The sequence below is a fragment of the Bos indicus x Bos taurus genome, chromosome 10 (genome assembly GCF_003369695.1).
Source record: "Bos indicus x Bos taurus breed Angus x Brahman F1 hybrid chromosome 10, Bos_hybrid_MaternalHap_v2.0, whole genome shotgun sequence".
Taxonomy (NCBI): domain Eukaryota; kingdom Metazoa; phylum Chordata; class Mammalia; order Artiodactyla; family Bovidae; genus Bos; species Bos indicus x Bos taurus.
In genome coordinates, this window is record NC_040085.1 from 20,802,260 (window position 1) to 20,829,970 (window position 27,711).

At 38.5% G+C, this 27,711-nt stretch overlaps 1 protein-coding gene across 1 annotated transcript; it reads right to left on the reverse strand.

Annotated features, from left to right (window-relative positions):
• Positions 1-14,497: 14,497 nt before the first annotated feature.
• On the reverse strand, positions 14,498-15,532 carry LOC113899422 (olfactory receptor 11G2-like). The gene has a single exon (XM_027552783.1). The coding sequence runs from the start codon at positions 15,431-15,433 to the stop codon at positions 14,498-14,500; it is 936 nt and encodes a 311-aa protein (XP_027408584.1). The 5' UTR covers positions 15,434-15,532.
• Between the last annotated feature and the right edge of the window lie 12,179 nt (positions 15,533-27,711).

Below are 27,711 nucleotides of genomic sequence, written 5' to 3' on the forward strand. Positions count from 1 at the left end.
GCAACATTAGTTCAGTGGCTGCCTTGTTTTCTGTAGATTTTATCAACTCCTTAGTGATAGATTTTGAGTTTTAGTGTTTTATATTATAATAAATGCCCTAATTAATATTCTTGAGCATATTATCTTAGTATACTTGATCCATAAAGTGAGTTTATAATGATTCAACATTTAATGATTAAACTAATCAATGTATTGTGTCCTAGTTTTTGATGATGAAGATTTTTAGATATCCTTTGATGCTCACCATTTACTGAAGTCAACAAAGCAAAACCCTTTTACATATAAGAAAAATTTCTGCTTAATAGTTCCATAGCATGTTATTCACATCCATACTAGAGCATATGCCATAATGACTGAATAATGTGTTGTGTTTCCTTTAGACTGAAAACTTTTATAATTCATAAATGATGTTAAATTTATCTTTCTATTCTCAGTTGACTGAGTTTCTGGTGCTAGATAGGCACTTGCTAAATGAATTAATGGTTGAATGAATTTTGAACTTGTCAATTCTGTCACTGAAAAGCTAACCTACTGAATTTATGAACATCACCATCACTGAGCCTCTAATTTGAACTCATTGGGCAGAGACTTGTGACTGATCAAACCTAAGATCTAATCCCCACTTGTCTCATGTCCCTGTCATATGTGAGTGTCCATTCTAAATACAAGCCTCCCTAGTTACTTACCCTTTTCATACTCTTCATGGGGGTCTCAAGGCAAGAATACTGAAGTGGTTTGCCATTCTCCAGTGGACCACGTTTTGTCATGTATGTATGTAGTATGGATGTAGATGTAGTATGCATGTAGTACGTAATAGTCATGTATGGATGTGAGAGTTGGACTATAAAGAAAACTGAGGGCCGAAGAATTGATGCTTTTGAACTGTGGTGTTGGAGAAGACTCTTGAGAGTCCCTCAGACTGCAAGGAGATCCAACCAGTCCATCCTAAAGGAAATCAGTCCTGAATATTCATTAGAAGGACTGATGCTGAAGCTGAAACTCCAATCCTTTGGCCACCAGATGTGTAGAACTGACTCATTTGAAAAGACCCTGAATCTGGGAAAGATTGAAGGCAGGAGGAGAAGGGGATGACAGAGCATGAGATGGTTGGATGGCATCACCGACTCAATGGACATGAGTTTGAGTGAACTCCGAGAGTTGGTGATGGACAGGGAAGCCTGGCATGCAGCAGTCCATGGGGTCACAAAGAGTCAGACACAACTGAGTGACTGAACTGAACTGAACTGAGTTACTTACCCTCTTTTATATTTTCACGCCTATTTTCAACATTCTGTTCAGCATTTCTTCTTTTTTAATTAATTTTTCTTATTGGAGTCCAGTTGATCACTACTTCTCCTTATTCCATCTTTTCCTTTTCCCTTTAGTATTCAAATCTTGTGAAATGGAACTACTTACTCTCCATTCACTAATCCATTTAGCATTTGCTAAAGTCAGAAACTTGTCATTCAAACCACTTTCTAATTTTGTCAGTTCCTGTGTGCAATCAATCACCAACTCCTGTTGATTTTCCCTCCCAAATGTTTTTTAAATCTGTTCTGGGTATACAGGAGGTCAATGAGAAAGCAAAAAATGCTTTCTCTGTTTGGATGGACGAGTAGCAGAGTGAACAGCTACATATATAACCAAAAAGAAAAATGAGCCTCCTTAGGAAGGGCTAAGTATGACATTTTTGGAAAAAAATGGATCCTCACATGTGATGGTGAGGAAAAAAGAGAACATTTACTCTGCAGCCTATGTGGTGACATACCACAACTGGATCACGTTCACAACTGATTGACCGATTGACTAAATCCAATAATATTTAACTCAGTAGCCCTGTTGTATCACCATCAGTTCAGTTCAATCTCTTAGTTGTGTCCAACTCTTTGTGACCCCATGGACTGCAGCATGCCAGGGCTCCCTATCCATCATCAACTTCCAGAGTTTACTCAAATGCATATCCATTGAGTTGGTGATGCCATCCAACCACTGCATCCTCTGTCATCCCTTTCTCCTCCCACCTTCAATCTTTCCCAGCATCAGGGTCTTTTCAAATGAGTCATTTCTTCGTATCAGGTGGCCAAAATATTGGAGTTTCAGCTTTAATATCAGTCCTTCCAATGAACACTCAGGACTGATTTCCTTTAGGATGGACTGGTTGCATCCTAAGGGATGCAGGCCCTTGCAGTCCATGGGACTCTCAAGAGTCTTCTCCAACACCACAAAAGCATCAATTCTTCGGCCCTCAGCTTTCTTTATAGTCCAACTCTCACATCCATACATGACTACTGGAAAAACAATAGTCTTGACCAGACAGACCTTTGTTGGCAAAGTAATGTCTCTGCTTTTTAATATGCTGTCTAGATTGGTCATAACATTCCTTCTTTAAGGAAAATAAATAAAGTAACCTTGATTTGTGTTCAAATAGCATAACATACTGTGTGTTCTTGGGCAAGTTAATACCTTTTTTTCAGAGCTCCTGTGAAAATGCTGCTGATTATATTCAATATATGCTAAGTATAGTTCCTGGAATATAATTGAACCTAAAAAAATTCATAGCCATTGTTGTTAATAATATAGTACTGTCAACAAACATGATTACAAAGTATAAACTTTTTAGCATAATTAGTTAAAAACCTAATCACTAAATCTTAATCACTAAGATTAAAAAGTTACTCAGTTCCAACATATCACACAACAAAGCTATGGGCAACTCTCTTTGGTCACTCAGATTGATTTTACTGAGCTCCTTGTATACTCTGGCACTTAAAAACATACAGTTTGGTATGATATAAAGGAAGAAGACATAGAAACATTGTGATTCAAGAAACAGAAAATAAATAAAGGGAGTGTGTTACTTGTGATGTGCATGAGAGGAAGTGGGAATGTTACATTTAATTGGGGGCACTGTAGAAAATGAGTTACTGTGTGCTAAGTTGCTCAGTCATGTCCAACTCTTTGCAACCCCATGAGCTGTCACCTGCCAGGCTTCTCGGTCCCTGGGGTTCTCCAGGCAAGAATACTGGAGTGGGTTGCTACGTCCTCCTTTAGGAGATCTTCCTGACCCAAGAATTTAACCCACATCTCTTATGTATCCTGCATTTGCAGGCAGGTTCTCTACCACTGTGCCACCTGGAAAGCCCATGAGTTCCTTAGTACAACTCTAAATAGTCTTCTCAGACCAAATTAGAGTTGACTAAATTTCTGAATAATGAAACATTTTTTTATGAATCACTAAACAAAAAAGTTTCAGGGGAAAAAAAGTTTCAGGGATTGTTAAACTGAGGGAGATGAGTAGCTGGACACTAGAGTCAACATTTCATATAACAAGCTTATTATGTTACTAGTGACTGAAACTTCATATCCAGAAACATAAAGCCACAAAAGTTTGCAAAAGTATATTAATATTCAAATGTAATTTCACTGTAGTAGGATCAATTTGTAGGTGTCTTAGAAAAAATACAGTGATGCCAAGACAGGAAGAAAAGTTACTTACCCTTCATGATAAGACTAATTGTGGACAAAGCTGGGAATAAATACTGAGTCTGTATCTTCTCACTGATGCTTTTTCCTTTACATGGAATGAAAACCCAGAGGCCTGATCCTGAGCATCCTACAATATACCAAGTTAAATGCTGAAACTCCCTTCCTGAATTACTCAAAAGAAACGGTTATAGCAACAGGGCACTTCTGTTGGGCAATGTGATAGCCAATGAAAAGAATTACAGCCGTATAATCGGTCATGGAGACGTGGGCCTTAGTTGACATACTGATATTTTCATCAAGAGCTCCATAAGAGACCTCAGTCTACCCAAGGCAGCCAGATCTTTCACTTGCCTCACCCAGAAGAGACAATTCAACAGAGCTTTATATTTTGGTTACTTTTGCTATAGAGTGATTGAAAGAATGGGGTATAAACCTCATGAAGAGATTTCAGTGATGGAGGGTGCAGGTGAACGAAGGGAGGGGGAGTGTTGCTGAGACTCCCCAGTGAGCAATTAAAGTTTCTTTTTAGAGATTATTGTGAAGTCTTCAGAGTCCTCTTGGGCTGGTTTATGACTCCCCCGAGACTCCTTGGTGTAACATCCTTTTCTTATCCAAAGTTTTCATATAGTTTAGGTTAATTTGGCTTCCAGAGTGAAGACAGGGATAATGTCTTAAAGGCAATGCTGAGCTGTCTGTGAAGATTTATAGAGAATTTCTTTTTGTTTTCAGGAAGCATTTGTTTCTCTATGAAATATAAAGAATATTCACAATGTATATTGTTTATATTCTATGAGAGTGTATTTTCTTCACACACTTTACAATTATAAATTTTTGTTTCCAGTCCTCAATTACCGACAGACGACTACTTTTCCAATTGTTCTGTCTGTTCTTTGTTCCTTTATTTCTCCTTTTTTGTTTCTTTTGGATTATTCAAGTACTTTTGTTATTTTATTCTACATTTTTTATGATTTTAAACTATTTTTATTGTTGTAAAATATATATAACATAAAAATGATCATCTTAACCACTTTAAGTGTACAGTTCTGGACATTAATTACATTCATATTGTTATGCATCTATCACCAGCATTCATCTCCAGAACTTTTTCATTATCCCAAACTGAAATTCCAATGCCCATTAAATAATACCTTCCCATTTCACTTTCCCCTAGCCCCTGCAATCGACTATTAGAATTTTTATCTTTGAATTTTATTACTCTAGGAAACATGTAAGTAGAATCACACAAAATTTGTGCTCTGTGATTGGCTTATTTCACCTATCATATTGTCTTCAAGGTTTATTCATGTTTTAGAACATGTCAGAATTTCCTCCCAAAGGTTGCATTGTTTGTGTATATAAAATTTTATTTATCTGTTCATATCTGAAGAATACTTTGGTTGCTTTCACCATTTCACTATTGTGAATATTGCTGCTGTGACTATGAGTGTAAAATATCTGCTTGATTTCTTGCATTCAGTTCTTTTGTATATATACCCAGAAGTGGAATTGCTGAATCATTGGTAATTCATGGCTTTTAGGAACTGCTGTACTATTTTCCACAGACTGAAACATTTAATATTCCCACCAGCAATGTACATGTACTCCAATTTCTCCAGATTCTTGAAAGTTTTTGCTGTTTGCTTCTATAATAACCCAGAGATCAAATTGCCAACATCCACTGGATAAAAGAGATGGCAAGAATACACAGAAGAACTGTACAAAAAAGATCTTCACGACCCAGATAATCACAATGGTGTGATCACTGACCTAGAGCCAGACATCCTGGAATGTGAAGTCAAGTGGGCCTTAGAAAGCATCACTATGAACAAAGCTAGTGGAGGTGATGGAATTCCAGTTGAGCTATTCCAAATCCTGAAAGATGATGCTGTAAAAGTGCTGCACTCAATATGCCAGCAAATTTGGAAAACTCAGCAGTGGCCACAGGACTGGAAAAGGTCAGTTTTCTTTCCAATCCCAAAGAAAGGCAATGCCAAAGAATTCTCAAACTACTGCACAATTGCACTCATCTCACATTCTAGTAAAGTAATGCTCAAAATTCTCCAAGCCAGGGTTCAGCAATATGTGAACCGTGAACTTCCTGATGTTCAAGCTGCTTTTAGAAAAGGCAGAGGAACCAGAGATCAAATTGCCAACATCCGCTGGATCATGGAAAAAGCAAGAGAGTTCCAGAAAAACATCTATTTCTGCTTTATTGACTATGCCAAAGCCTTTGACTGTGTGGATCACAATAAACTGTGGGAAATTCTGAAAGAGATGGGAATACCAGACCACCTGATCTGCCTCTTGAGAAATTTGTATGCAGGTCAGGAAGCAATAGTTAGAACTGGACATGGACCAACAAACTGGTTCCAAATAGGAAAAGGAGTACGTCAAGGCTGTATATTGTCACCCTGCTTATTTAACTTATATGCAGAGTACATCATGAGAAATGCTGGACTGGAAGAAACACAAGCTGGAATCAAGATTGCCGGGAGAAATATCAATAACCTCAGATATGCAGATGACACCACCCTTATGGCAGAAAGTAAAGAGGAACTAAAAAGCCTCTTGATGAAAGTGAAAGAGGAGACTGAAAAAGTTGGCTTAAAGCTCAACATTCAGAAAACGAAGATCATGGTATCAGGTCCCATCACTTCATGGGAAATAGATGGGGAAACAGTGGAAACAGTGTCAGACTTTATTTTTCTGGGCTCCAAAATCACTGCAGATGATGACTGCAGCCATGAAATTAAAAGACGCTTACTCCTTGGAAGGAAAGTTATGACCACTCTAGAGAGCATATTCAAAAGCAGACACATTACTTTGCCAACAAAGGTTCGTCTAGTCAAGGCTATGGTTTTTCCTGTGGTGATGTATGGATGTGAGAGTTGGACTGTGAAGAAGGCTGAGCGCCGAAGAATTGATGCTTTTGAAGTGTGGTGTTGGAGAAGACTCTTGAGAGTCCCTTGGACTGCAAGGAGATCCAACCAGTCCATTCTGAAGGAGATCAGCCCTGGGATTTCTTTGGAAGGGATGATGCTAAAGTGAAACTCCAGTACTTTGGCCACCTCACGTAAAGAGTTGACTCATTGGAAAAGACTCTGATGCTGGGAGGGATTGGGGTCAAGAGGAGAAGGGGGGGACAGAGGATGAGATGGCTGGATGGCATCACTGACTCGATGGATGTGTGTCTGAGTGAACTCTGGGAGTTGGTGATGGACAGGGAGGCCTGGCGTGCTGCAGTTCATGGGGTTGCAGAGAGTCAGACACAACTGAGTGACTGATCTGATCTGATTGGATAAAAAGCAAGAGAATTCCAGAAAAACATCTACTTCTGCTTCATTGATTATGCTAAAGCCTTTGTGTGGATCACAACAAACTGGAAAATTCTTAAAGAGATGGGAATACCAGACCACCTTACCTGCCTCCTGGGAAACCTGTATGCAGGTCAAGAAGCAACAGTTAGAACCAGCCACGGAACAATGGACTGGTTCCAAATTGGGAAAGGTGCACCTCAAGGCTGTATATTGTCAACCTGCTTATTTAACTTATATGCAGTACGTTATGGAAAATGCCAAGCTGGATGAAGTACAAGCTGGAATGAAGATTGCAAGGAGGACTATCAATAACCCCAGATATGCAGATGACACCACTCTTTGAAAGAAAGTGAAGAACTCAAAAGTCTCTTGATGAAAGTGAAAGAGGAGACTGAAAAAGTTGGATTAAAACTCAACATTCAAAAAAATGAAGATCGTGGCATCTGGTCACATCATGTCATGGCAAATAGATGGGGAAACAATGGAAGCAGTGAGAGACTTTATTTTCTTGAGCTCTGAAATCAATGTGGATGATGACTGCAGCCATGAAATTAAAAGACACTTGCTCCTGGGAAGAAAAGCAATAACAAACCTAGACAGCATATTAAAAACAAGAGACACTACTGTGTTGACAAAGGTCTGTATAGTCAAGGCTATGGTTTTTCCAGTAGTTATGTATGGATGTGAGAGTTGGACCATAACAAGGCTGAATACCAACGAATTGATGCTTTCAAGCTCAATTCTCAAGAAGACTCTTGAGAATCCCTTGGACAGCAAGGAGATCAAACCAGTTAATCCTAAAGGAAATAAATCCTGAATATTCACTGGAAGGACTGATGCTGAAGCTGAAGCTCCAATACTTTGGCTACCTGATGCGAAATGCAGACTCATTGGAAAAGACCCTGATGCTGGGAAAGATTGAAGGCAAGAGGAGAAGGGGATGACAGAGGATGAGATGGTTGGATGGCATCACTGACTCAATGGCCATCAGTTTGAACAAACTGCGAGATGGTGAAGGACAGAGAATCCTGGCATGCTGCAGTGCATGGGGTCACAAAGAGTTGGACATGACTGATCGACTGAACAACAGCAAAGAATATTCCTCTAGAGAGTGAAGACTGCCATCATATCTTGCCCACATAATGGGGTGTCACTCCTGGATCTTGCTTCAGACATGTACTTGCCCCAGCCATTAATCATTGATGTCTCTGTTGCTAAAAAAATATATCCTTCATTTAAAGACAACTGTATTATTTTTTATTTAAAAAGCAAATCATGCAGTCATGTGGAAAAGAATTTAAAACATTCAGAATAAATCTCTTTTTCTGTCTTCTTCCTCAGACACCAAATTCTCCTTATTGAAGCAAGCCCTGTAACCAGTCTGGATCTCCTTCAGAAGATGGTCTATACATTTATATTACAGGTATTTACACCCTGCAGCTCACTTTTTAAAAAATATTTATTTTTAATTGATTGATGATTGTTTTACAATATTGGTTTGATTTGGCATACATTAGCATGAATTAATCATAGGTGTACATATGTCTCCTCCCTCTTGAATCTCCCTCCCTCAGCTCACTTTTTTTTTTTTACTCAATAATGTATCTTGAAGTAATTATGCAACATTACTTATAGAGCTACTTCATATTTTATGAAATTGAAGATATAGTATTCCACGGTATGACTAAACTACAGCTTATTTAATTCAGTTCAGTTCAGTCACTCAGTTGTGTCTGACTCTTTGTGACCCCATGAATCGCAGCACACCAGGCCTCCCTGTATATCACCAACTCCTGGAGTTCACTCAAACTCATGTGCATCGAGTCGATAATGCCATCCAGCCATCTCATCCTCTGTCCTCCCCTTCTCTTCCTGCCCCCAATCCCTCCCAGCATCAGAGTCTTTTCCAATGAGTCAACTTTTCGCATAAGGTGGCCAAAGTATTGGAGTTTCAGCTTCAACATCAGTCCTTCCAATGAACACCCAGGGCTGATCTCCTTTAGGGTGGAGTGATTAGATCTCCTTGCAGTCCAAGGGACTCTCAAGAGTCTTCTCCAACACCACAGTTCAAAAGCATCAACTCTTCGGTGCTCAGCTTTCTTCACAGTCCAATTCTCACATCCATACATGACCACTGGAAAAACCATAGCCTTGACTAGATGAACCTTTGTTGGCAAAGTAAAGTCTCTGCTTTTTAATATGCTATCTTGGTTGGTCATAACTTTCCTTCCAAGGAGTAAGCGTTTTTTAATTTCATGGCTGTAGTCACCATCTGCAATGATTTTGGAGCTCCCCAAAATAAAGTCTGACACTGTTTCCCTAGGGATCTATTTCCCATGAAGTGATGGGACTAGATACTATGATCTTCGTTTTCTGAATGTTGAACTTTAAGCCAACTTTTCCACTTTCCACTTTCATCAAGCGGCTTTTTAGTTCCTCTTCACTTTCTGCCATAAGGGTGGGGTCATCTGCATATCTGAGGTTATTGATATTTCTCCCGGCAATCTTGATTCCAGCTTGTGCTTCTTCCAGCCCAGCATTTCTCGTGATGTACTCTGCATATAAGTTAAATAAGCAGGATGACAATATACAGCCTTGACGTACTCCTTTTCCTATTTGGAACCAGTCTGTTGTTCTGTGTCCAGTTGTAACTGCTGCTTCCTGACCTGTATACAGGTTTCTCAAGAGGCAGGTCAGGTGGTCTGGTATTCCCATCTCTTTCAGAATTTTCCACAGTTTATTGTGATCCACACTGTCAAAGGCTTTGGCATAGTCAATAAAGCAGAAATAGATGTTTTTCTGGAATTCTCTTGCTTTTTTGATGATCCAGCAGATGTTGGCAATTTGATTTCTGGTTGCTCTGCCTCTTCTAAAAGCAGCTTGAACATCTGGAAGTTCACGCTTCATGTATTGCTGAAGCCTGGCTTGGAGAATTTTGAGCATTACTTTACTAGCGTGTGAGATGAGTACAATTGTGTGGTAGTCAGAGCATTCTTTGGCATTGCCTTTCTTTGGGATTGGAATGAAAACTTATGTAATTAGTTTTCCATTAATGGCAACTGACATTTTTCTCAACATTTTGCTATTACAACAATGATACAATGAACATTTTTACACTTTCATAATTTCCTATGTGTGTGAAAAAAGCCATAGGCTAAGCACCTTAGCAGCTGCATTGCTGGGCTCCAGGGCATAGGCCTTTTAAATTTTGACTGTCCTAAATACAGTGTAAAACTTATACTCCCACCAAGTGTGAGAGAACTCATTTCACATTCTCAACCATATAGTGTGTTATCAGACTTCCTGATCTTTGTCACTCCCCAGGTTAAACATGAGATACTGTCTAATGATATTCTCTCTTTATCTTTTTATGAATGAATTAGTGATATTTCTATATGTTTAAGAATCTTTTCTATATGTTACTTGTTTGTATCTTTTTTCTTATTTTCCTATTACAATGTTGTTCTGTTCTCTTACTGTTTATAGAGCTTTATATATATTAAGGAAACAATATATAAGTGGCAAATCATTGAGATTATTGAAGGGGAAATAATTGAGAAGTTCTAAAGTTAAAAATATAGGATTGTTTACTGAACAGAAAAGGCAGATGAACAGCATGGTGGATAGGACATTTTTATTTTTTCACCATTAAAATATTATCCTTAGAAAATCACTCCTGAAACCCAGTTCTCATTTTCTTCATCTGCAGAATCAGGTAGCTGAATTGATAAATGTATACAGTAATAGGATAACTTTTCTTTCAGGATCTAGGAGGTACTTCAAGGAGAGCTAGTCCAAGTTACTAATAAAAATCCTGAGTAAACAATTTTACTGATCTATAATTCTTTTTCATTATAGGGGACTGGAATGCAAAAGTAGGATGAAGAAATACCTGGAGTAACAGGCAAATTTGGCCTTGGAGTACAGAGTGAAGCAGGGCAAAGTGTAATAAAGTCTTGCCAGGAGAACGTACTGGTCATAGCAAACACTCTTTTCCAACAACATAAGAGAAGACTCTACACATGGACATCACCAGATGGTCAACACCAAAATCAGATTGATTATATTCTTTGCACTCAATAATGGAGAAGCTCTATACATTCAGCAAAAACAAGACTGGAAGCTGACTGTGGCTCAGATCATGAATTCTGTATTGCCAAATTCAGACTGAAATTGAAGAAGGTAGGGAAAACCACTAGACCATTCAGGTATGACCTAAATGACTATATGACCCTTATGACTATACAGTGGAACTGACAAATAGATTCAAGGGATTAGATCTTATAGACAGAGTGCCTGATGAACTATGGATGGACATTGTACAGGAGACAGGGATCAAGACCATCCCCATGGAAAAGAAATTGAAAAAGGCAAAATGGCTGTCTGAGGAGGCCTTACAAAGAGCTGTGAAAAGAAGAGAAGCGAAAGGCAGAGGAGAAAAGGAAAGATATACTCATTTGAATGTAGAGTTCAAAGAATAGCAAGGAGAGATAACAAAGCCTTCCTCAGTGATCAATGCAAAGAAATAGAGGGAAACAACAGAATGGGAAAGACTAGAGATCTCTTCAACAAAATTAGAGATCCAAGGGAACATTTCATGCAAAGATGGGCACAATAAAGGACAGATATGGTATGGATCTAACAGAAGCAGAAGATATTAAGAAGAGGTGGTAAGAATACACAGAAGAACTGTACAAAAAAGATCTTCATGACCAAGATAATCACGATGGTGTGATCACTGACCTAGAGCCAGACATCCTGGAATGCGAAGTCAAGTGGGCCTTAGGAAGCATCACTACAAACAAAGCTAGTGGAGATGATGGAATTACAGTTGAGCTATTCCAAATCCTGAAAGATGATGCTGTGAACGTGCTGCACTCAATATGCCAGCAAATTTGGAAAACTCAGCAGTGGCCACAGGACTGGAAAAGGTCAGTTTTCATTCCAATCCCAAAGAAAGGCAATGCCAAAGAATGCTCAAACTACTGCACAATTGCACTCATCTCACATGCTAAGCAAAATAATACTCAAAATTCTCCACGCCAGGCTTCAACAGTACATGAACCATGAACTTCCAGATGTTCAAGCTGGATTTAGAAAAGGCAGAGGAACCAGAGATCAAATTGCCAACATCACTGGAAAATTGAAAAAGCAAGAGAGTTCCAGAAAAGCATCTATTTCTGCTTTATTGACTATGCCAAAGCCTTAGATATTCTTTAATATTTCAATTCTTTGATATTCTTTAATAATTCAATTCTTCAATATTCTTTATTGACTATGCCAAAGCCTTTAATATTCAAAGTCTGATATTCAGGGAATATCCGACCACCTGACCTGCCTCCTGAGAAATCTGTATGCAGGTCAGGAAGCAACATTTAGAACTGTACATGGAACAACAGACTGGTTCCAAATCGGGAAAGAAGTACGTCAAGGTTGTATATTGTCACCCTGCTCATTTAACTTATATGCAGAGTACATTGTGAGAAACGCTGGGCTGGATGAAGCACAAGCTGGAATCAAGATCACCAGGAAATATATCAATAACCTCATATATTCAGATAACACTACCCTTATGGCAAAAAGCAAAGAAGAACTAAAGAGTCTCTTGATGAAAGTTAAAGAGGAGAGTGAAAAATTTGGCTTAAAACTCAACATTCAGAAAATGAAGATCATGGCATCTGGTCCCATCACTTCATGGAAAACAGATGGGGAAACAGTGGAAACAGTGTCAGACTTTATTTTTCTGGGCTCCAAAATCACTGCAGATGGTGACTGCAGCCATGAAATTACAAGATGCTTGCTCCTTGAAAGGAAAGTTATGACCAACCTAGACAGCATATTAAAAAGCAGAGACATTACTTTGCCAACAAAGGTCTGTCTAGTCAAAGGTATGGTTTTTCCAGTAGTCATGTATGAATGTGAGTGTTGGACTATAAAGAAGCTGGGAGCCGAAAAATTGATGCTTTTGAACTGTGGTGTTGGAGAAGACTCTTGAGAATCCCTTGGACTGCAAGGAGATCCAACCAATCCATCCTAAAGTAAATCAGTCCTGAATATTCATTAGAAGGACTGATGCTGAAGATGAAACTCCAATCCTTTGTCACCAGATGCAAAGAACTGACTCATTTGAAAAGATCCTGATACTGGGAAAGATTGAAGGCAGAAGGAGAAGGAGACGACAGAGGATGAGATGGTTGGATTGCATCAATGACTCAATGGACATGAGTTTGAGTAAGCTCTGAGAGTTGGTGATGGACAGGGAGGCCTGGTGTGCTGCAGTCCATGGGGTTGCAAAGTGTCGGACTCGACTGAGTGACTGACTGAACTGACCTGAACAATTCCTGAGCACCTCTCCCTTAAAAGAATTAGGCCTAAATTTGTCTCTGGGTTACTGGTTTTCCTTATTTTATTGAAATCAACCCTTCTCCTTGCCCACCTTGTTTGCAGGGTAGAACACTCAGGAATCTGGAGGTGCTTACAGTGAAAAGAAAATCAGGCCTTTGCATGTTTATACCAGTCCCTGTATTCACTTGTCTCTGATTTGTGGGTTTTTGCATGATTATGCTACAAGATCATCTTCTGAAAGTGAGGGGAGATGTGAGAAAGTATGGAACTTAGATGTAATAGAAAACAACTTTTGGTTATAGTCATGACTAATCAGCTTGGATTGAACTTACCCTTCTACTAAAAGTAACTACAAAATCTGGAGAAATTACATAAAACAAGCCTTTGAAGGCACTAGAGAGAAGTCCACAGACGTGACTTCAAGGGCTATAATTCCAGGGGAGGGAGGAATAAGAAGAGGAGCTCCACATTTACCTTGAGTGTTTCTCCCCCAGGATGATAATCACTGCGTTGGGGAGTAAGGGGACAGGGAGGTATCTGAGAAAGAACAGCGAGAAGGAAGAATTAAGTCTCAGCAGAAAGCAGTAGTTTCTTTGAACGAAGAATATAAGGGATTTGGTGTTTGTGGCTGCCTGAGAAACTGGTGTTTGAGAAAAAATACTGGAGACAGGAGGACCACGGAGAAGTGAGGGTCAAAATGTGATGTAGTTTCCTTTCTAGGCATTTTTTGATTTCTCAGTCATTCATGTGCAAGATGAGATTTCAAGAAGTCTAGCAGACAGAAGAAACTGGGAGTTTAAAGAGCTCAGCAGAGGTCTTAGGAGTCATGGGTTTCAGAATATAGGAATAGAAAGTCAGGGCTCTCTAAGGTGGAGGTGTCTTGAAAACAGTTCAGGTGTGCGATTGAAATCTCAGGATGGTCATGTTCCTGACTAAGGATCACATCCCAGAAATAAGAGCAAAGCTGTTTTAGACTGTTTTTATTACACCTCAAAATAAATACTCCTTAAATGAGATCAAAGTGATCTGCTTTACTCTATCTTTTGGTAAAAGAAACCTTTCTTTACTACATTATTTAAAAAAATTTTAAAAATATAATGTTCAGCATTTGGTAAAAAGTGAGGTATATAAGAAACAGGACAAAAAAAAAAAAAAAAAAAGAAACAGGACAAATGAGCAAGAACCAAGAGAATAAATAAGCAACAGATACGTGTTCACAGGTGACTGAAATTTTAGTCAGTATTAGGATGAACGATTATCTGAAAAAAAAATTTTTTTTTTAAACCTGAAAATGAGGTAAACACAATTTAAGTCTCTAATTGCTCAAGAACTCTTTTGATTAACATTTTTTATAGTCTAAGAAATTTCTGCAGGGCCTTTTTCATATCTTTGTTTCTAAGACTATAGATTACGGGGTTAAGAAGTGGTGTCACAACAGAATAAAACAGAGTCACAATCTTCTGCATTCCACCTTCATGCTCAGATGTTGGACTCCCATACATTACAAGGACTGAGCCATAAAACAGTGAAACCACAGCCAGATGAGACCCACAGGTGGAGAAAGCCTTTTTTCGCCCAGCTGCTGAAGGGACTTTCAATACAGCTCTCAGGACCAGAGCATAAGACCCCATGATGAAGAGAAAAGGAATGATGAGGGGCACAGGACTTAAAGTGGAGAAGACAAGCTCTATCACAGGAGGTTTTTCGCAAGTGAGTGCTAGAAGAGGACCTGGGTCACACAGGAAGTGGTCAATGATCGCAGATCCACAGAACGACATTTGGGAGATGATGATGATGGGAATCAAGAACCAGAGGAAACCAAGTACCCAGCAGCTGATTATAAGATTGGCACAGAGACGTCCAGTCATGAGAGCAGGGTAGTGTAGAGGCCAGCAGATGGCAAGGTATCGATCAAATGCCATAATAGCTAAGAAAAAGCATTCTGTAGAACCCAAGGAGAAGAAAAAGTAGAACTGGAGAAAGCACCCAGAGAAGGAGATGAGCTTGTTGTCGGAGAGGAAGTTGGCCAACATGTTGGGGACAGTGGAGGTGACATACCAGATCTCCAGAAAGGAGAAGTTGGTGAGCAGGATGTACATGGGGGTGTGGAGTCTCTGATCCCAGCGCACAGCACAGATGATAGAACCGTTGCCCATGAGGGTGAGGAGGTAGAGAGCAGAGAAGAGCACAAAGAGGAGAATCTGCCCCTCCCTGGGGCAAGGGAAGCCCAGGAGGATGAAGCCAGTGATGGTGCTGGAGGTGTTGGGGGTGTTGGAGATTTTCATGGATCTGGGAGCTGTGAAAGGACCAGCAAATATCAAATGAGTTTGTATAGAGATATCAGGACCCAAATTTATATTTAAATCATCTTGGGAAAGTAAATAAGGATTGATATATTAATAGCTATTTTTTCCCTTGTAAACTGGGTTAACTATTCTCGTTCACATTTTCATCATGGATTCAAGAAAATATTTGATCAGAATTGGTAAACTCTTGAAGCAAAGTGTGGTAGAGGTATTTGAACATTAGACTTTGTTCTTAATAGAGAATCTGTCTGACTATCTATCTATCTACCTACTACCTAGCTACCTACCATCCTACCGCCTATCTAGTTTCTCAGAAAAATAGGGACAGAAAAGAATAATTCTGCTGCGAATAAAGGTCCTTTATGGTTTCTAAAAATGATTGTAAGTCCAGTACTAATTCAGAGGAAGGTAGCTTTTTTGATGTTCAATTAAAAACAACTGTTACTTATAATGCTTAGGTATTTCTGACCAGGGTTGTTCTGCTGGGGTTCCTGAAATTTCATTTAGGGGTAAGCATCTGTTTAATCTAATAAATTACCTTTCAGATTAAATATTTAAAAACTGTTTTTATTTATTTATTTGTGATGAAACATTTCAGTATAGTATTTCTTCCCTTTCCTTTACCCTCACATCTAATTCATCAGCAATTTCTGTTAGTCTGTCTCTAAAATAAGTCTCATGTCCATTTACCTCTCTCTAATTCAAGCCATCATCTTCTTTTCTTCACTGGACCACTATGATACTGTCCTAACTGGGTTTCTTGTTTCTCATCCGTGTCTCTCTACAATTTGTGATCCATACCATGGCCAGAATGACTCAAAAAAAAAAAAAAAAAAGAAAGAAAATCAGATCACACAAATTTCAAATAGCTTCCCAATGTACTTAGGATCAAACAAATTTTCAAACTAGGGTCTTTGAATTGACCCTTATTCATATCTCCAACAGAGAAGGCAATGACACCCAACTCCAGTACTCTTGCCTGGAAAATCCCATGGACGGAGGAGCCTGGTAGGCTGCAGTCCATGGGGTCGCTAAGAGTCGGACACGACTTCACTTTCACTTTTCACTTTCATGCATTGGAGAAGGAAATGGCAACCCACTCCAGTATTCTTGCCTGGAGAATCCCAGGGACGGGGGAGCCTGGTGGGCTGCCGTCTATGGGGTCGCACAGAGTCGGACACGACTGAAGCGACTTAGCAGCAGCAGCAGCAGCATATCTCCAAACTCTCCTCATGATTCTGTTAGTCAAATATACTTTTCCTGTGTCTCTCATGCACACGCATACACACAGAAACACACACTATGTAAGGGAGATATACACACCCTATACTAACATAAACATTGCAAATATAAAACAGGTTTCAACAAACAGTGGGGTAGCAGGATGTATTCCATACCATGTGCTCTACTGATCCTACTGCAAACTGCATGTGTTTGGATTATAATACCTACGCTAGGCAGCATAACAGTAGAGAGGGACTCACTTTGTAATACTCTGCACCAGGGGTCAGCAAATATACATTAGTCTTCTATGGATTTTTATTATTATTATTTTTTTTATTTTCCACATAAACTTTATTTTTTATTTTTTACAATTTTTAAAGACTATTTTACTTTCTTATAGATAGGAATCTTTAAATTCACATATGATTTTGGATTTTTTGTTTGTTTGTGTTTCCCAGTGTGCTAATTTTATCTTTTGTTTTTTAAAATTTTATTTTATTTTTATGGGGAGGGAGGAGGGAGGAGGGTTCAGGAGGGGGAGCACATGTATACCTGTGATGGATTCATTTTGATGTTTGGCAAAACTAATACAATTACGTAAAGTTTAAAAATAAAATAAAATTTAAAAAAATAATTTTATTTTATTTTTAAACTTTACGTAATTGTATTAGTTTTGCCAAACATCGAAATGAATCCGCCACAGGTATACCTGTGCTCCCCATCCTGAACCCCCCTCCCTCCTCCCTCCCTACACCCTCCCTCTGGGTTGTCCCAGTGCACCAGCCCCAAGCATCCAATATCGTGCATCGAACCTGGACTGGCGACTCATTTCATACATGATATTATACATGTTTCAATGCCATTCTCCCAAATCTCCCCACCCTCTCCCTCTCCCACAGAGTCCATAAGACTGATCTATACATCAGTGTCTCTTTTGCTGTCTCGTACACAGGGTTATTGTTACCATCTTTCTAAATTCCATGTATATGCGTTAGTATACTGTATTGGTGTTTTTCTTTCTGGCTTACTTCACTCTGTATAATAGGCTCCATTTAAATTAAAAAGTAAAAATTCTTAGCTCACTGGCTATACAAAAGCAGGCCATATTTGACCTGTTGCCATAATTTGCTGAGCCCTGGTCAATACATTTATAGAGACAGGAAAGCAAAGACATTCATTTTACTGTAGAACAATGGAAACTCTTTGGTCCATGGTGTGACCTTATCAGAAATGGAGGAGACCTCTAGAGGGCAGCTGGAATCAGCCTGTTCTACTCTCACAGATTTTTTTGGACCAGTTTAAGTATAAAAATTCAGTTTCCAAAGTCATCAGGATTGTCTTTCTCTTTCTGTTTCTTTACACACACACACACACACACACACACACACACACACGCATGCACTGCTTCCTTCCTCCACACAATACTTCAGTGATATAACATTGGCCTTCTTTCAGTTTCTAGAAGCAGCAGTACTTTCCTGACTAAGTGTCTTTCTTCTTGTTGGCCTTCATGGTCACTCTTGATTCCTACTGCTCAGCACACTATGAGGAAGAGGGTATGTACTTTGTAAACGTTTTTTTAAAGAAATGAACAATTGTGAACAATGTAGAGAATATAGACAGATACTGTAGACATATTTACCAATTACTTCATTTGAGCTTCAGATAGCTTGTGAGATGAAATCTTAGGAAATGAATTATACAGGAACAGGCTCCAAGTGATCTGGGTAATGAGAGTGCTGGCCCAGACTTGAGATGAATCCTTTCAAAGAAGTAATGGAAGCTAATGTTCTGTGTGGAAGACCATGCCCCACCACAAGTGGCTTACTCTCTGTTTCTGGAGATAATTATGGTGCCCCAGGTGTGGCTGTTAAAATAGGAGAGGAGGAAGATGGGAGGAAATTCTAGGGTTCAGCCTCATAACAAAGTAGCTTGTTGGCTCTAGTGGAGTCTTCTATTGTCTATAAACTTTGTTTTCTTAATTTTTAAAATTTTTATTCTCTATTTTTAATTGAAGTATAGTTGATTTACAGTGTTGTGCTAATTTCTGCTGTACAGCAAAGTCACTCAGTTATACACATATATACGTTCTCTTTAATATTCTTTTCCATTATGGTTTATCATAAACCACAATGGATATAGTTCCCTGTGCTACACAATAGGACCTTATTGTTTTTCCATTGCTTGAAAAATTTGTTCCATTTTGTTTACCCATTCTAAATGTAATAGTTTGTATCTACTAACCCCAAACATCCTGCCCATGCCTCTCTCTCCCTCTTCCCCCTTGGCAACCACAACTCTGTTCTTTGTAGCTTTCTTTTCTTTATATGAGAAAGGAATAGTACTGTATGATTTTTAATTACTTTCATTATAGCATGCTTACTCCTATTCCAAGTATACTGCAAGGACACATGATATCAAGGCTGTGAGATCTATAAGATCTAGAAGTGATATTGTAGTTACATCTATCTCTTATATGAGAAAATCAGTTGGATAGATTTTCACTTCTACAAGAAGGGAAAAGATCCAGGCCAGTTCCCTCTCAGGGCAGTTTTACTTTGAGAGTCTGACAATATGCCCTAGAAAATAAGAAAGATGTGAAAAATGATTCTGTGTGTGCCATTATCATTTCATGCTCAACTTAACCAAATTGACTATGGATGAAAAAAATATTTCTAACAAGATTGTATTGTTTGTTACTTACCCTTAATTAATTTCCTCCTCTGTACAGAGTAGCTGTGGTTTCACCTAGCACAAAGGGGATTCTGGAGCTGTCCAGAGAGGCAGGAAGTGTCCCCTGAATTGGTTGTAGAAAGTGCTGTGGCAGAAAGAGTGGGGATATGCAAATGGTGGTGTCAGAGCTGTGTGATGTACACAGGATATTTGGACTGAGTCATTAACAAAGCCAAACAAGAAAAACTACATACTCACCTGCGTTATATCTTGGAAAGGTTGGGTTAAACTCAATCTTGAATAGTCAGGTCATCAGCTATACTATATAAAATGAAGGAAAGATGTTTCTCTGATATTTTACTTTTTCCTCAGGGCTAGTTTAAGAAGGCACAATGGGGTGGAAGCATTATTGGCCTGCTATTGCAATAGCACATCCATCTATTTCATTTAGTTTGGTCAGGAGATAGCACACCTGTCCCATGCAGTGCAGGAGACCTGAGTTTAATCCCTGGATTGGGAAGATACCCTGGAGAAAGGAGTGTGAGCCCACTCCAGTATTCTTGTCTGGAGAATCTCACGGACAGAGGAGCCTGACAGGGTACAATCCATAGGGTCGCAAAGAGTTAGATACAACTGAGTGCGCATGTGCACACGCGCACACACACGCACACACACACACACACACACACACACGATATACAAGACCTGGATGAACTTTTTGGCCAATCTGCTTCCCTAGTGGCTCAGAGGTTAAAGCATCTGACCGCAATGCGGGATACCTGGATTCGATCCCTGGGTCAGGAAGATCCCCTGGAGAAGGAAATGGCAACCCACTCCAGTGTTCTTGCTTGGAGAATCCCAGGGACGGCGGAGCCTGGTGGGCTGCCGTCTATGGGGTCGCACAGAGTCGGACACGACTGAAGCGACTTAGCAGCAGCAGCAGCAGCAGCAGCAGTTTTTCTTTTTAATATTTACTTTCTCCTCTAAGAAAATGGACAAAGAGGGCAATCCAGACCTGAAGTTTCTCTGAATGTCTGGTCTTTCTGGAGAGGAAGGTTGGTCGTCTCTACAGAAACCACCAAGAAGTGAAGCAGTAGAAATAAGGTGACAATCTTTCTGTATTTGCTGGAGGATGGAGAGATTCTAAGCAGAGGCTCCAGGGAGTGAGGATCCATGAGGATCAATTTACCACTTTCAGAAGAAGATCTGTGTTAGGAGAATGTTCTTTACTAGTTATTCCCTTCCTCTGGGGCCTACCTTCTCTGGAGACTCTGATCTTTCTATTTTACCTTTGACTCCCAGTAGAGTGGAAAATTTTACTTTCTAAAGCCTCCCAATTCTCAGGGATGGCAAGAGATTTCATCCATGTGTAAGACAACTCGGATTGCCTATCGAGTGTTAAAGGAAAGTCTGTAAATATAACACAGTGTAGTGGCCATGATGTAAGAAACTGTTCCTGGGCCTCTAGTGAATGCTATCAATTATGAGTTTTGGAAACAGAGCCGCCTTTGATTTTCTAGAAAGAAGAGATAGGTGGGCTGAAGGTATGATGTGACCTCAGCCATAGAGGGCTGTGCAGCTAGTTGCCCCAGGAATCCGTCCCCTTCCAGGGCCTCCCTGGATGTTTTATAGATCTTTCCTTTCTCACTTTTGCTTGAGCCCTGTGAGTGTCAAGCAGATGTTTTGAGGTCCACTTGTCAGGTCTGAGAGAGGCCGGAGCAGAATATTCCTTAGCTCTACTCAGGGATTGCATCAGGGAGTTGGATCTAAGCTTCCTCATCTTGATGGAGGTACAGATGTCTTAGCATAATCCACTTCTTGCCCCTTTCTCTCCAATTTGTGAAAGATTTTCATGTCAAAGACTTATCAGGTCATTTCACTTCCTTGTTTGAGTAGCTTTGTTGTTTCCCTCTGTCCACAACATGAGATTCAGAATTGCCAAATAAAAACTTTTGCACTGGAGCCTTAACCTATTGCTATTGTTACCACTCTTGTTGTTAAATTTTTATATTTTTACCTTTTCTCTAGTATTTCCTGTAGAAGTCCTTGTGTCAACAGTCACATCAAATTGCTTAGACACATAGTGGAAGCCCATATATTTTTGTTGGGTGAATAATCTTACCCTCTGAAAAGCAGGCAAGAACCCTCGGCATTGATAACTACTAGTGTGAGAGTTAATCCCTGTAAAGTGAGGATTCCAGGAGATTATTTATTAATGCAGAAATAGAGAGCTAACTCACTAAATGTTCTCTTTGCCTTATTTTTTTAAACCTTTCCTGTCATTTTCCCCCTCAGCTCAGTTTCTCACAAAATTATTTTTAAAATTTTTATTTTATATTGAAACATAGTTGGTTAATGATGTTGTTAGTTCAAGTATACAGCAAAGTGATTCAGTTATACAAATACATATATCTGTTCTTTTAAAAATTCTTTTCCCATATAGGTTATTACAGAATATTGAGTTTCCTGTGCTATACAGTAGGTCCTTGCTGGTTATCTATTTTAAATATAGCAGTGTGTACATGTTAATCCTAAACTCCCTGTCTATCCCTGCCTGCCACCCTTCTGCCCTGGTAATCATAAGTTCATTCTCTAGGTCTGTGAATCTATTTCTGTTTTGTAAATAAGTTCATTTGTATCATTTAAAAATTTTTTCACATATAAGCAATATCATGTGACATTTGTCTATCTCTGTAAGACTTACTTCACTTACTATGATAATCTTAGATTTATCCTTGTTGCTTCAGATGGCATTGGTTCCTTCTTTTTAATGACTAATATTCCATTGTATATGCATATCATGTCTACTTTATCCACTCATTTGTTGATAGACATTTAGGTTGCTTCCATGTCTTGGCTATTGTAAGCAGCACTTTAATGAACATTGGTGTACATGTATCCTTTTGAGCCATATTTTTCTCAGGATATATGCCCAGGAGTGGAATTACTGGATCATATCAAGATTGCCTGGAGAAATATCAATAACATCAGATATGCAAATGATGCCACCCTTATGGCAGAAAGAGAAGAGGAACTAAAAAGCCTCTTGATGAAAGTGAAAGAGGAGAGTGAAAAAGTTGGCTTAAATCTCAACATTCAGAAAACGAAGATCATGGCATCTGGTCCCATCACTTCATGGCAAATAGATGGGGAAACAGTGGAAATAGCGTCAGACTTTATTTTTTTGGGTTCCAAAATCACTGCAGATGGTTATTGCAGCCATGAAATTAAAAGACGCTTACTCCTTGGAAGGAAAGTTATGACCACTCTAGAGAGCATATTCAAAAGCAGAGACATTACTTTGCCAACAAGGTCCATCTAGTGAAGGCTATGGTTTTTCCAGTGGTCATGTATGGATGTGAGAGTTGGACTGTGAAGAAAGCTGAGCGCCGAAGAATTGATGCTTTTGAACTGTGGTGTTGGAGAAGACTCTAGAGAGTCCCTTGGACTGCAAGGAGATCCAATCACTCCACCCTAAAGGAGATCAGTCCTGGGTGTTTATTGGAAGGACTGATGTTGAAGCTGAAACTCCAATACTTTGGCCACCTCATGTGCAGAGTTGACTCATAGGAAAAGACCCTGATGCGGGGAGGGATTGAGGGCAGGAGGAGAAGGGGATGACAGAGGATGAGATGGCATCACTGACTCAATGGACATGAGTTTGGGTAAACTTTGGGAGTTGGTGATGGACAGGGAGGTCTGGCGTGCTGTGATTCATGGGGTTGGAGAGAGTTGGACACAACTGAGCGAATGAACTGAACTGATGGTAGCTCTATTTTTAGTTTTTAAGGAACCTCTGTATTGTTCTCCGTAATGGCTGTATCAATTTACATTCCACCAACAGTGTAGGAGGGTTTGGTTTCCTCCGTACCTCCTTCAGCATATATTGTTTTTGGATTTTTGGTGGTGGTGGCCTACTGACTGATATGAGGTAACATCTCATCATAGTTTTGATTTAAATTTCTCTAATAGCTAGCAATGTTGAGCATCTTTTCATGTGCTTCTTGGCCTTTTGTGTGTCTTTTTTGTATAGATATCTATCCATTTATGTCCTCTGCCCATTTTTTTTTATTGTTTTTTTTTTTCATGATATTGAGCTGCATGAGCAGTTTTTAAATTTTGACGACTAATCCTTTGTTGTTGGCATCATTTGCAAATATTTTCTATTCTGTGAGGTTTTTTTTTTTTTTTTTAGTTTGTTTATGGTTTCTGTTGCTGTGCAAAAGCTTTTGAGTTTAATTGGGTCCCATTAGTTTTTTTTTTGTTTTGTTTTCATTCTCATTACTCTGGGAGATGGTGTGAAAAAGATATTTTGCATTTTATGTCAGAGTTCTGCCTATGTTTTCCTGTAAGAGTTTTATAGTATTTGGTCTTATATTTAGGTCTTTAATCCATTTGAATTTATTTTTCTGTATGTTGTTAAAGAATGTTCTAATTGCATTTTTTTTTACATGTAGCTGTCCAGTTTCCTCAGCACCATTTATTGACGAGAATGTCTTTCCTTCACGATATAGTCATTTGTCCTTTGTCTTAGATTAATGACCATAGGTGTGTGGATTTATTTCTGAGCTTTCTATCCTGTTCCGTTGATCTATATTTCTATTTTTGTACCAGCACCATACTGTCTTGGTTACTGTAGCTTTGTACTCCGGTCTGAGGTCAAGAAGTCAGATTCTTCCAGCTCTGTTATTCTTTCTTAAGATTGCTTTGGCTACTCACAGTCTTTTGTGTTTCCATATAAATTTCAAGAATTTTCTTCCTGTATTAAATGTGAAAAAACAGGATGGTTTATCAGTACAACATGGTTATTTACCCTTGTGATTACATGCCTGATTGGGAGCTCTGATGTGCTGCTGATGCCCAGCATCACAACAGAGTATCTTACCGTGTATCACAAGCCTGGGAAAAGATCATAATTAAAAATTCAAAGTATGGTTTCTACTAAATGAATATTGCTTTCATGCAGTTGTAAAGTTGAAAAATCACAGGTCAAACTATCATTAAGTCATGGGCAGTCAATACTTAATATTGCAGCATTTGACAATAAAGCATAAAATTGGGGAAAAAAACCAAAATAGAAAAAGACCTCCACATTACTACTCAAGCATTGCCATTTAAAGTATTTTTATACTTTTTTTGTATTGTTTTCTGAAGACTGGATTTAACTTTTCTGCACATGTTGTATTTACAATATTATACTATACTAATTCACTAAGTTCTTATCAGCCATTTCCCATAAATACTTCCTAATTGTGGCTCAGCAGGAAAGAATCAGCCTGCCAATGCAGGAAAATTCCTTGTAGAAGGAAATGGCAACCCACTCCAGTATTCTTGCCTGGGAAATCCCATGGACAAGGAGCCTGGAGGGCTACAGCCCACGGGCTTGCAAAGAGTTGGACACAACTTAGCGACTAAACAACAACTATACTTATTCACTAAGTTCTTATCAGGCTTTTCCCATAAACTCTTCCTAATAGCTGAGTATTATTCAGCTGGAGAGGCACAAGGGCAATTTTCCCCACTTCACTCAATAACATATATAGGTATATATATAAAACTCCGTTACAACAAATTAATAATGATGAAGAATGTGAGTTTTGGACTCAGAGAGACTTGGTTGAATCTCTGCTTTCTGAGTTGTTATTAGACTGCATTACTGGCAAATTGTTATCTGTTCTCTCCAGGCCTTAGTTTTCTATTCTGTAAAGCAGGTGAAATAGCAATGGCTCATATAATGTTATAATGAAGGCTAAAAAAGATAGTGTATATAAAATGCTTAACTTGGAAGCTTACATATGAGAACCTAACATCAGGAGACACTATAGCATAATAGTTTATAGTATGGTTTCTGGAGTCATAGTTCTTTAATTCAACCTGGTTCCAACACTCTTAACTGTTTGGTAAACACTTAATCAAGGCTTAGTTACCTCATTTATAAAAAGATACTGATGGTGTACTTGAGGCTGTACAATTCCTTTTTTTTTTTTTTGGAGTTTTAAATTTAAAAAATTTTTTTATTTTGATAAAGGATGTACACGGGTGTACACGTGTGTGGGGAACACATGTACACCCGAGGCTGTACAATTCTTGAATGGCTAAAGTGGAAGTTCATTTCAGGCACATTGCAAGTTAGCTGAATTTAGTAGAAATGCAGACAATAATTTACTTGATTATCACGATACCTATACAAAGACTTTAATCTTAAATTTCGTCAACGAAAACCTTCTCAGTAAGTATATGAAACTTGTTCTCAGTCATGTCTTTTATGGAATTAGTATTAACTAAAACTCATGAATAGTTCTTCCTATAGAAGCGTCCTGTGGAAGACTGGTTTTATTAATTATATACCTCTAGTCTACTGTAGAAAATGAACATATGCGGTATGCTTAATGTTGTTGTTTAGTCACTAAGTCATGTCTGACTACTTTGTGAGCCCATGGACTGTAGCTCACTAGACTCTTCTCTCCTTGGGATTTCCCAGGTAAGGTAATTGGAGTAGGTTGCCATTTCCTTCCCTAGGGAATCTTTCTGACCCAGGTATCAAACTTGGAGATAATTGCATACTATAAGGCTAAAAATAAAAGCACTTTGTATGGAAACCTATATAATAATGATTTGATTTTTGAAAGATAATGAAAAAATCCTTATATATAATTAAATACGTTTATATAATTAGGATCTTGGAGAATAGTATGAAGCATGCATATTAGGTCATTATTACTGTTGATCTAGTAGAGATGGGATGTGTGAAAACTAGATTGTGGGTGAAATGATGGTAGTAGGGAGTGGGAAGGAAAAAAATAAAGGAGTCTGTCATAAAAACAGCATGTACAATATCCGATTGTATAAAACTTATATGAGTGTGTGTATGTGTATAAAATAATACATGAAAGATTGTTCACTTAAATATTAATGGTGTTTACCTGAGGGTGATGGGTTTAGATAACTTTTAATTTTAAATATTTTAATACTTTTTCTCTTGCTTGATAATTATAATAATAAGCATTTATTATATATTGAGAAAAGATCCAGCTACTTTTTTTCTGGTTCTGGCTATGAAAGCCAAGTCATTTTCTTTTTTTTTTCCCTTCACATCCCATTTTTAAAAGTTGATGTACTGTTGATTTATAATATTAGTTTCAGGTGTACAACATCATGATTGGGTATTTTTAATATAATATACTCCATGTAAAGTTGTTATAAAATATTGGCTATACTCCTTGTGCTGTACAATGTATTCTTGTAGCTTATTTTATACATAGTAGTTTGTACCTATTAATACCCTACCCCTTCCCTCTCCTCACTGGTAACCACTAGTTTGTTCTCCAAATGCATGAATGTATTTCTGTTTTTTTGCATTCATTCAAAATATTCATTCATTTGTTTTAGTTTTGGGATTCCAGATATATATGATAATACTCAGTATTTGTCTTTCTCTGAGTTATTATGCATAATATCCTCCAGGTCCATCTATGTTGTTATAAATGACAAAATTTCATTCTATTTTTAGCTGAATAGTATTCTATTCTATACACACACACACACCTTCTATCTTCTTTATTCATTCATCTGTACATCATAAACACTTAGGCTACTACCATATCATGGCTCATGTAAATATTGCTGCCAAGAACATTTGGGTGAATTTATGTTTTTGAATTAGTGTTTTCATTTTCTTCAGATAAACACCCAGGAGTAGAATCGCAAGATCATATGGTAGTTCAATTTTTAGTTTTTGAGACTCCCTCCATACTGTTTTCTATAGTGGCTGCATCAGTTTATACTCCTACCAACAGTGTGCAAATGTTCCCATGTCCTGGCCACCATTGATTATCTTTTGGATATTTATCTTTTGGAACCAGTCCGTCACATATCCAGTACTAACTGTTGCTTCTGGACCTGCATACGGGTTTTGCAGGAGGCAGGTCAGGTGGTCTGGTATTCCCATCTCTTTAAGAATTTTCCAGAGTTTGTTGCGATCCACACAGTCAAAGGCTTTGGCGTAGTCAATGAAGCAGAAGTAGGTGTTCTTCTGGAATGCTCTTGCTTTTTCTATGATCCAGTGTATGTTGTCAATTTGATCTCTAGTTCCTCTGCCTTTTCTAAGTCCAGCTTGAACATCTGAAAGTTCTTGATTCTTGAACCTGTTGAAGCCTGGCTTGAAGAATTTTGAGCATTACTCTGCTAGCATGTGAAGTGAGTGCAGTTGTGCAGTAGTTTGAACAATGAGTGAAATGTGCAGTAGTTTTATAGTGTAATCTGTAAAAATACTGGATTTCTATGCTGTACATCTGAAACTGATATAAGATTGCAAATCAACTATATACCAATGAAAAAATGGCCTAAATCTGTTCTCTGTG

Excerpts from the sequence above, each read along its gene's own strand:
- LOC113899422 (XM_027552783.1), bottom strand. The coding sequence starts at position 15,433 with ATGAAAATCTCCAACACCCCCAACACCTCCAGCACCATCACTGGCTTC.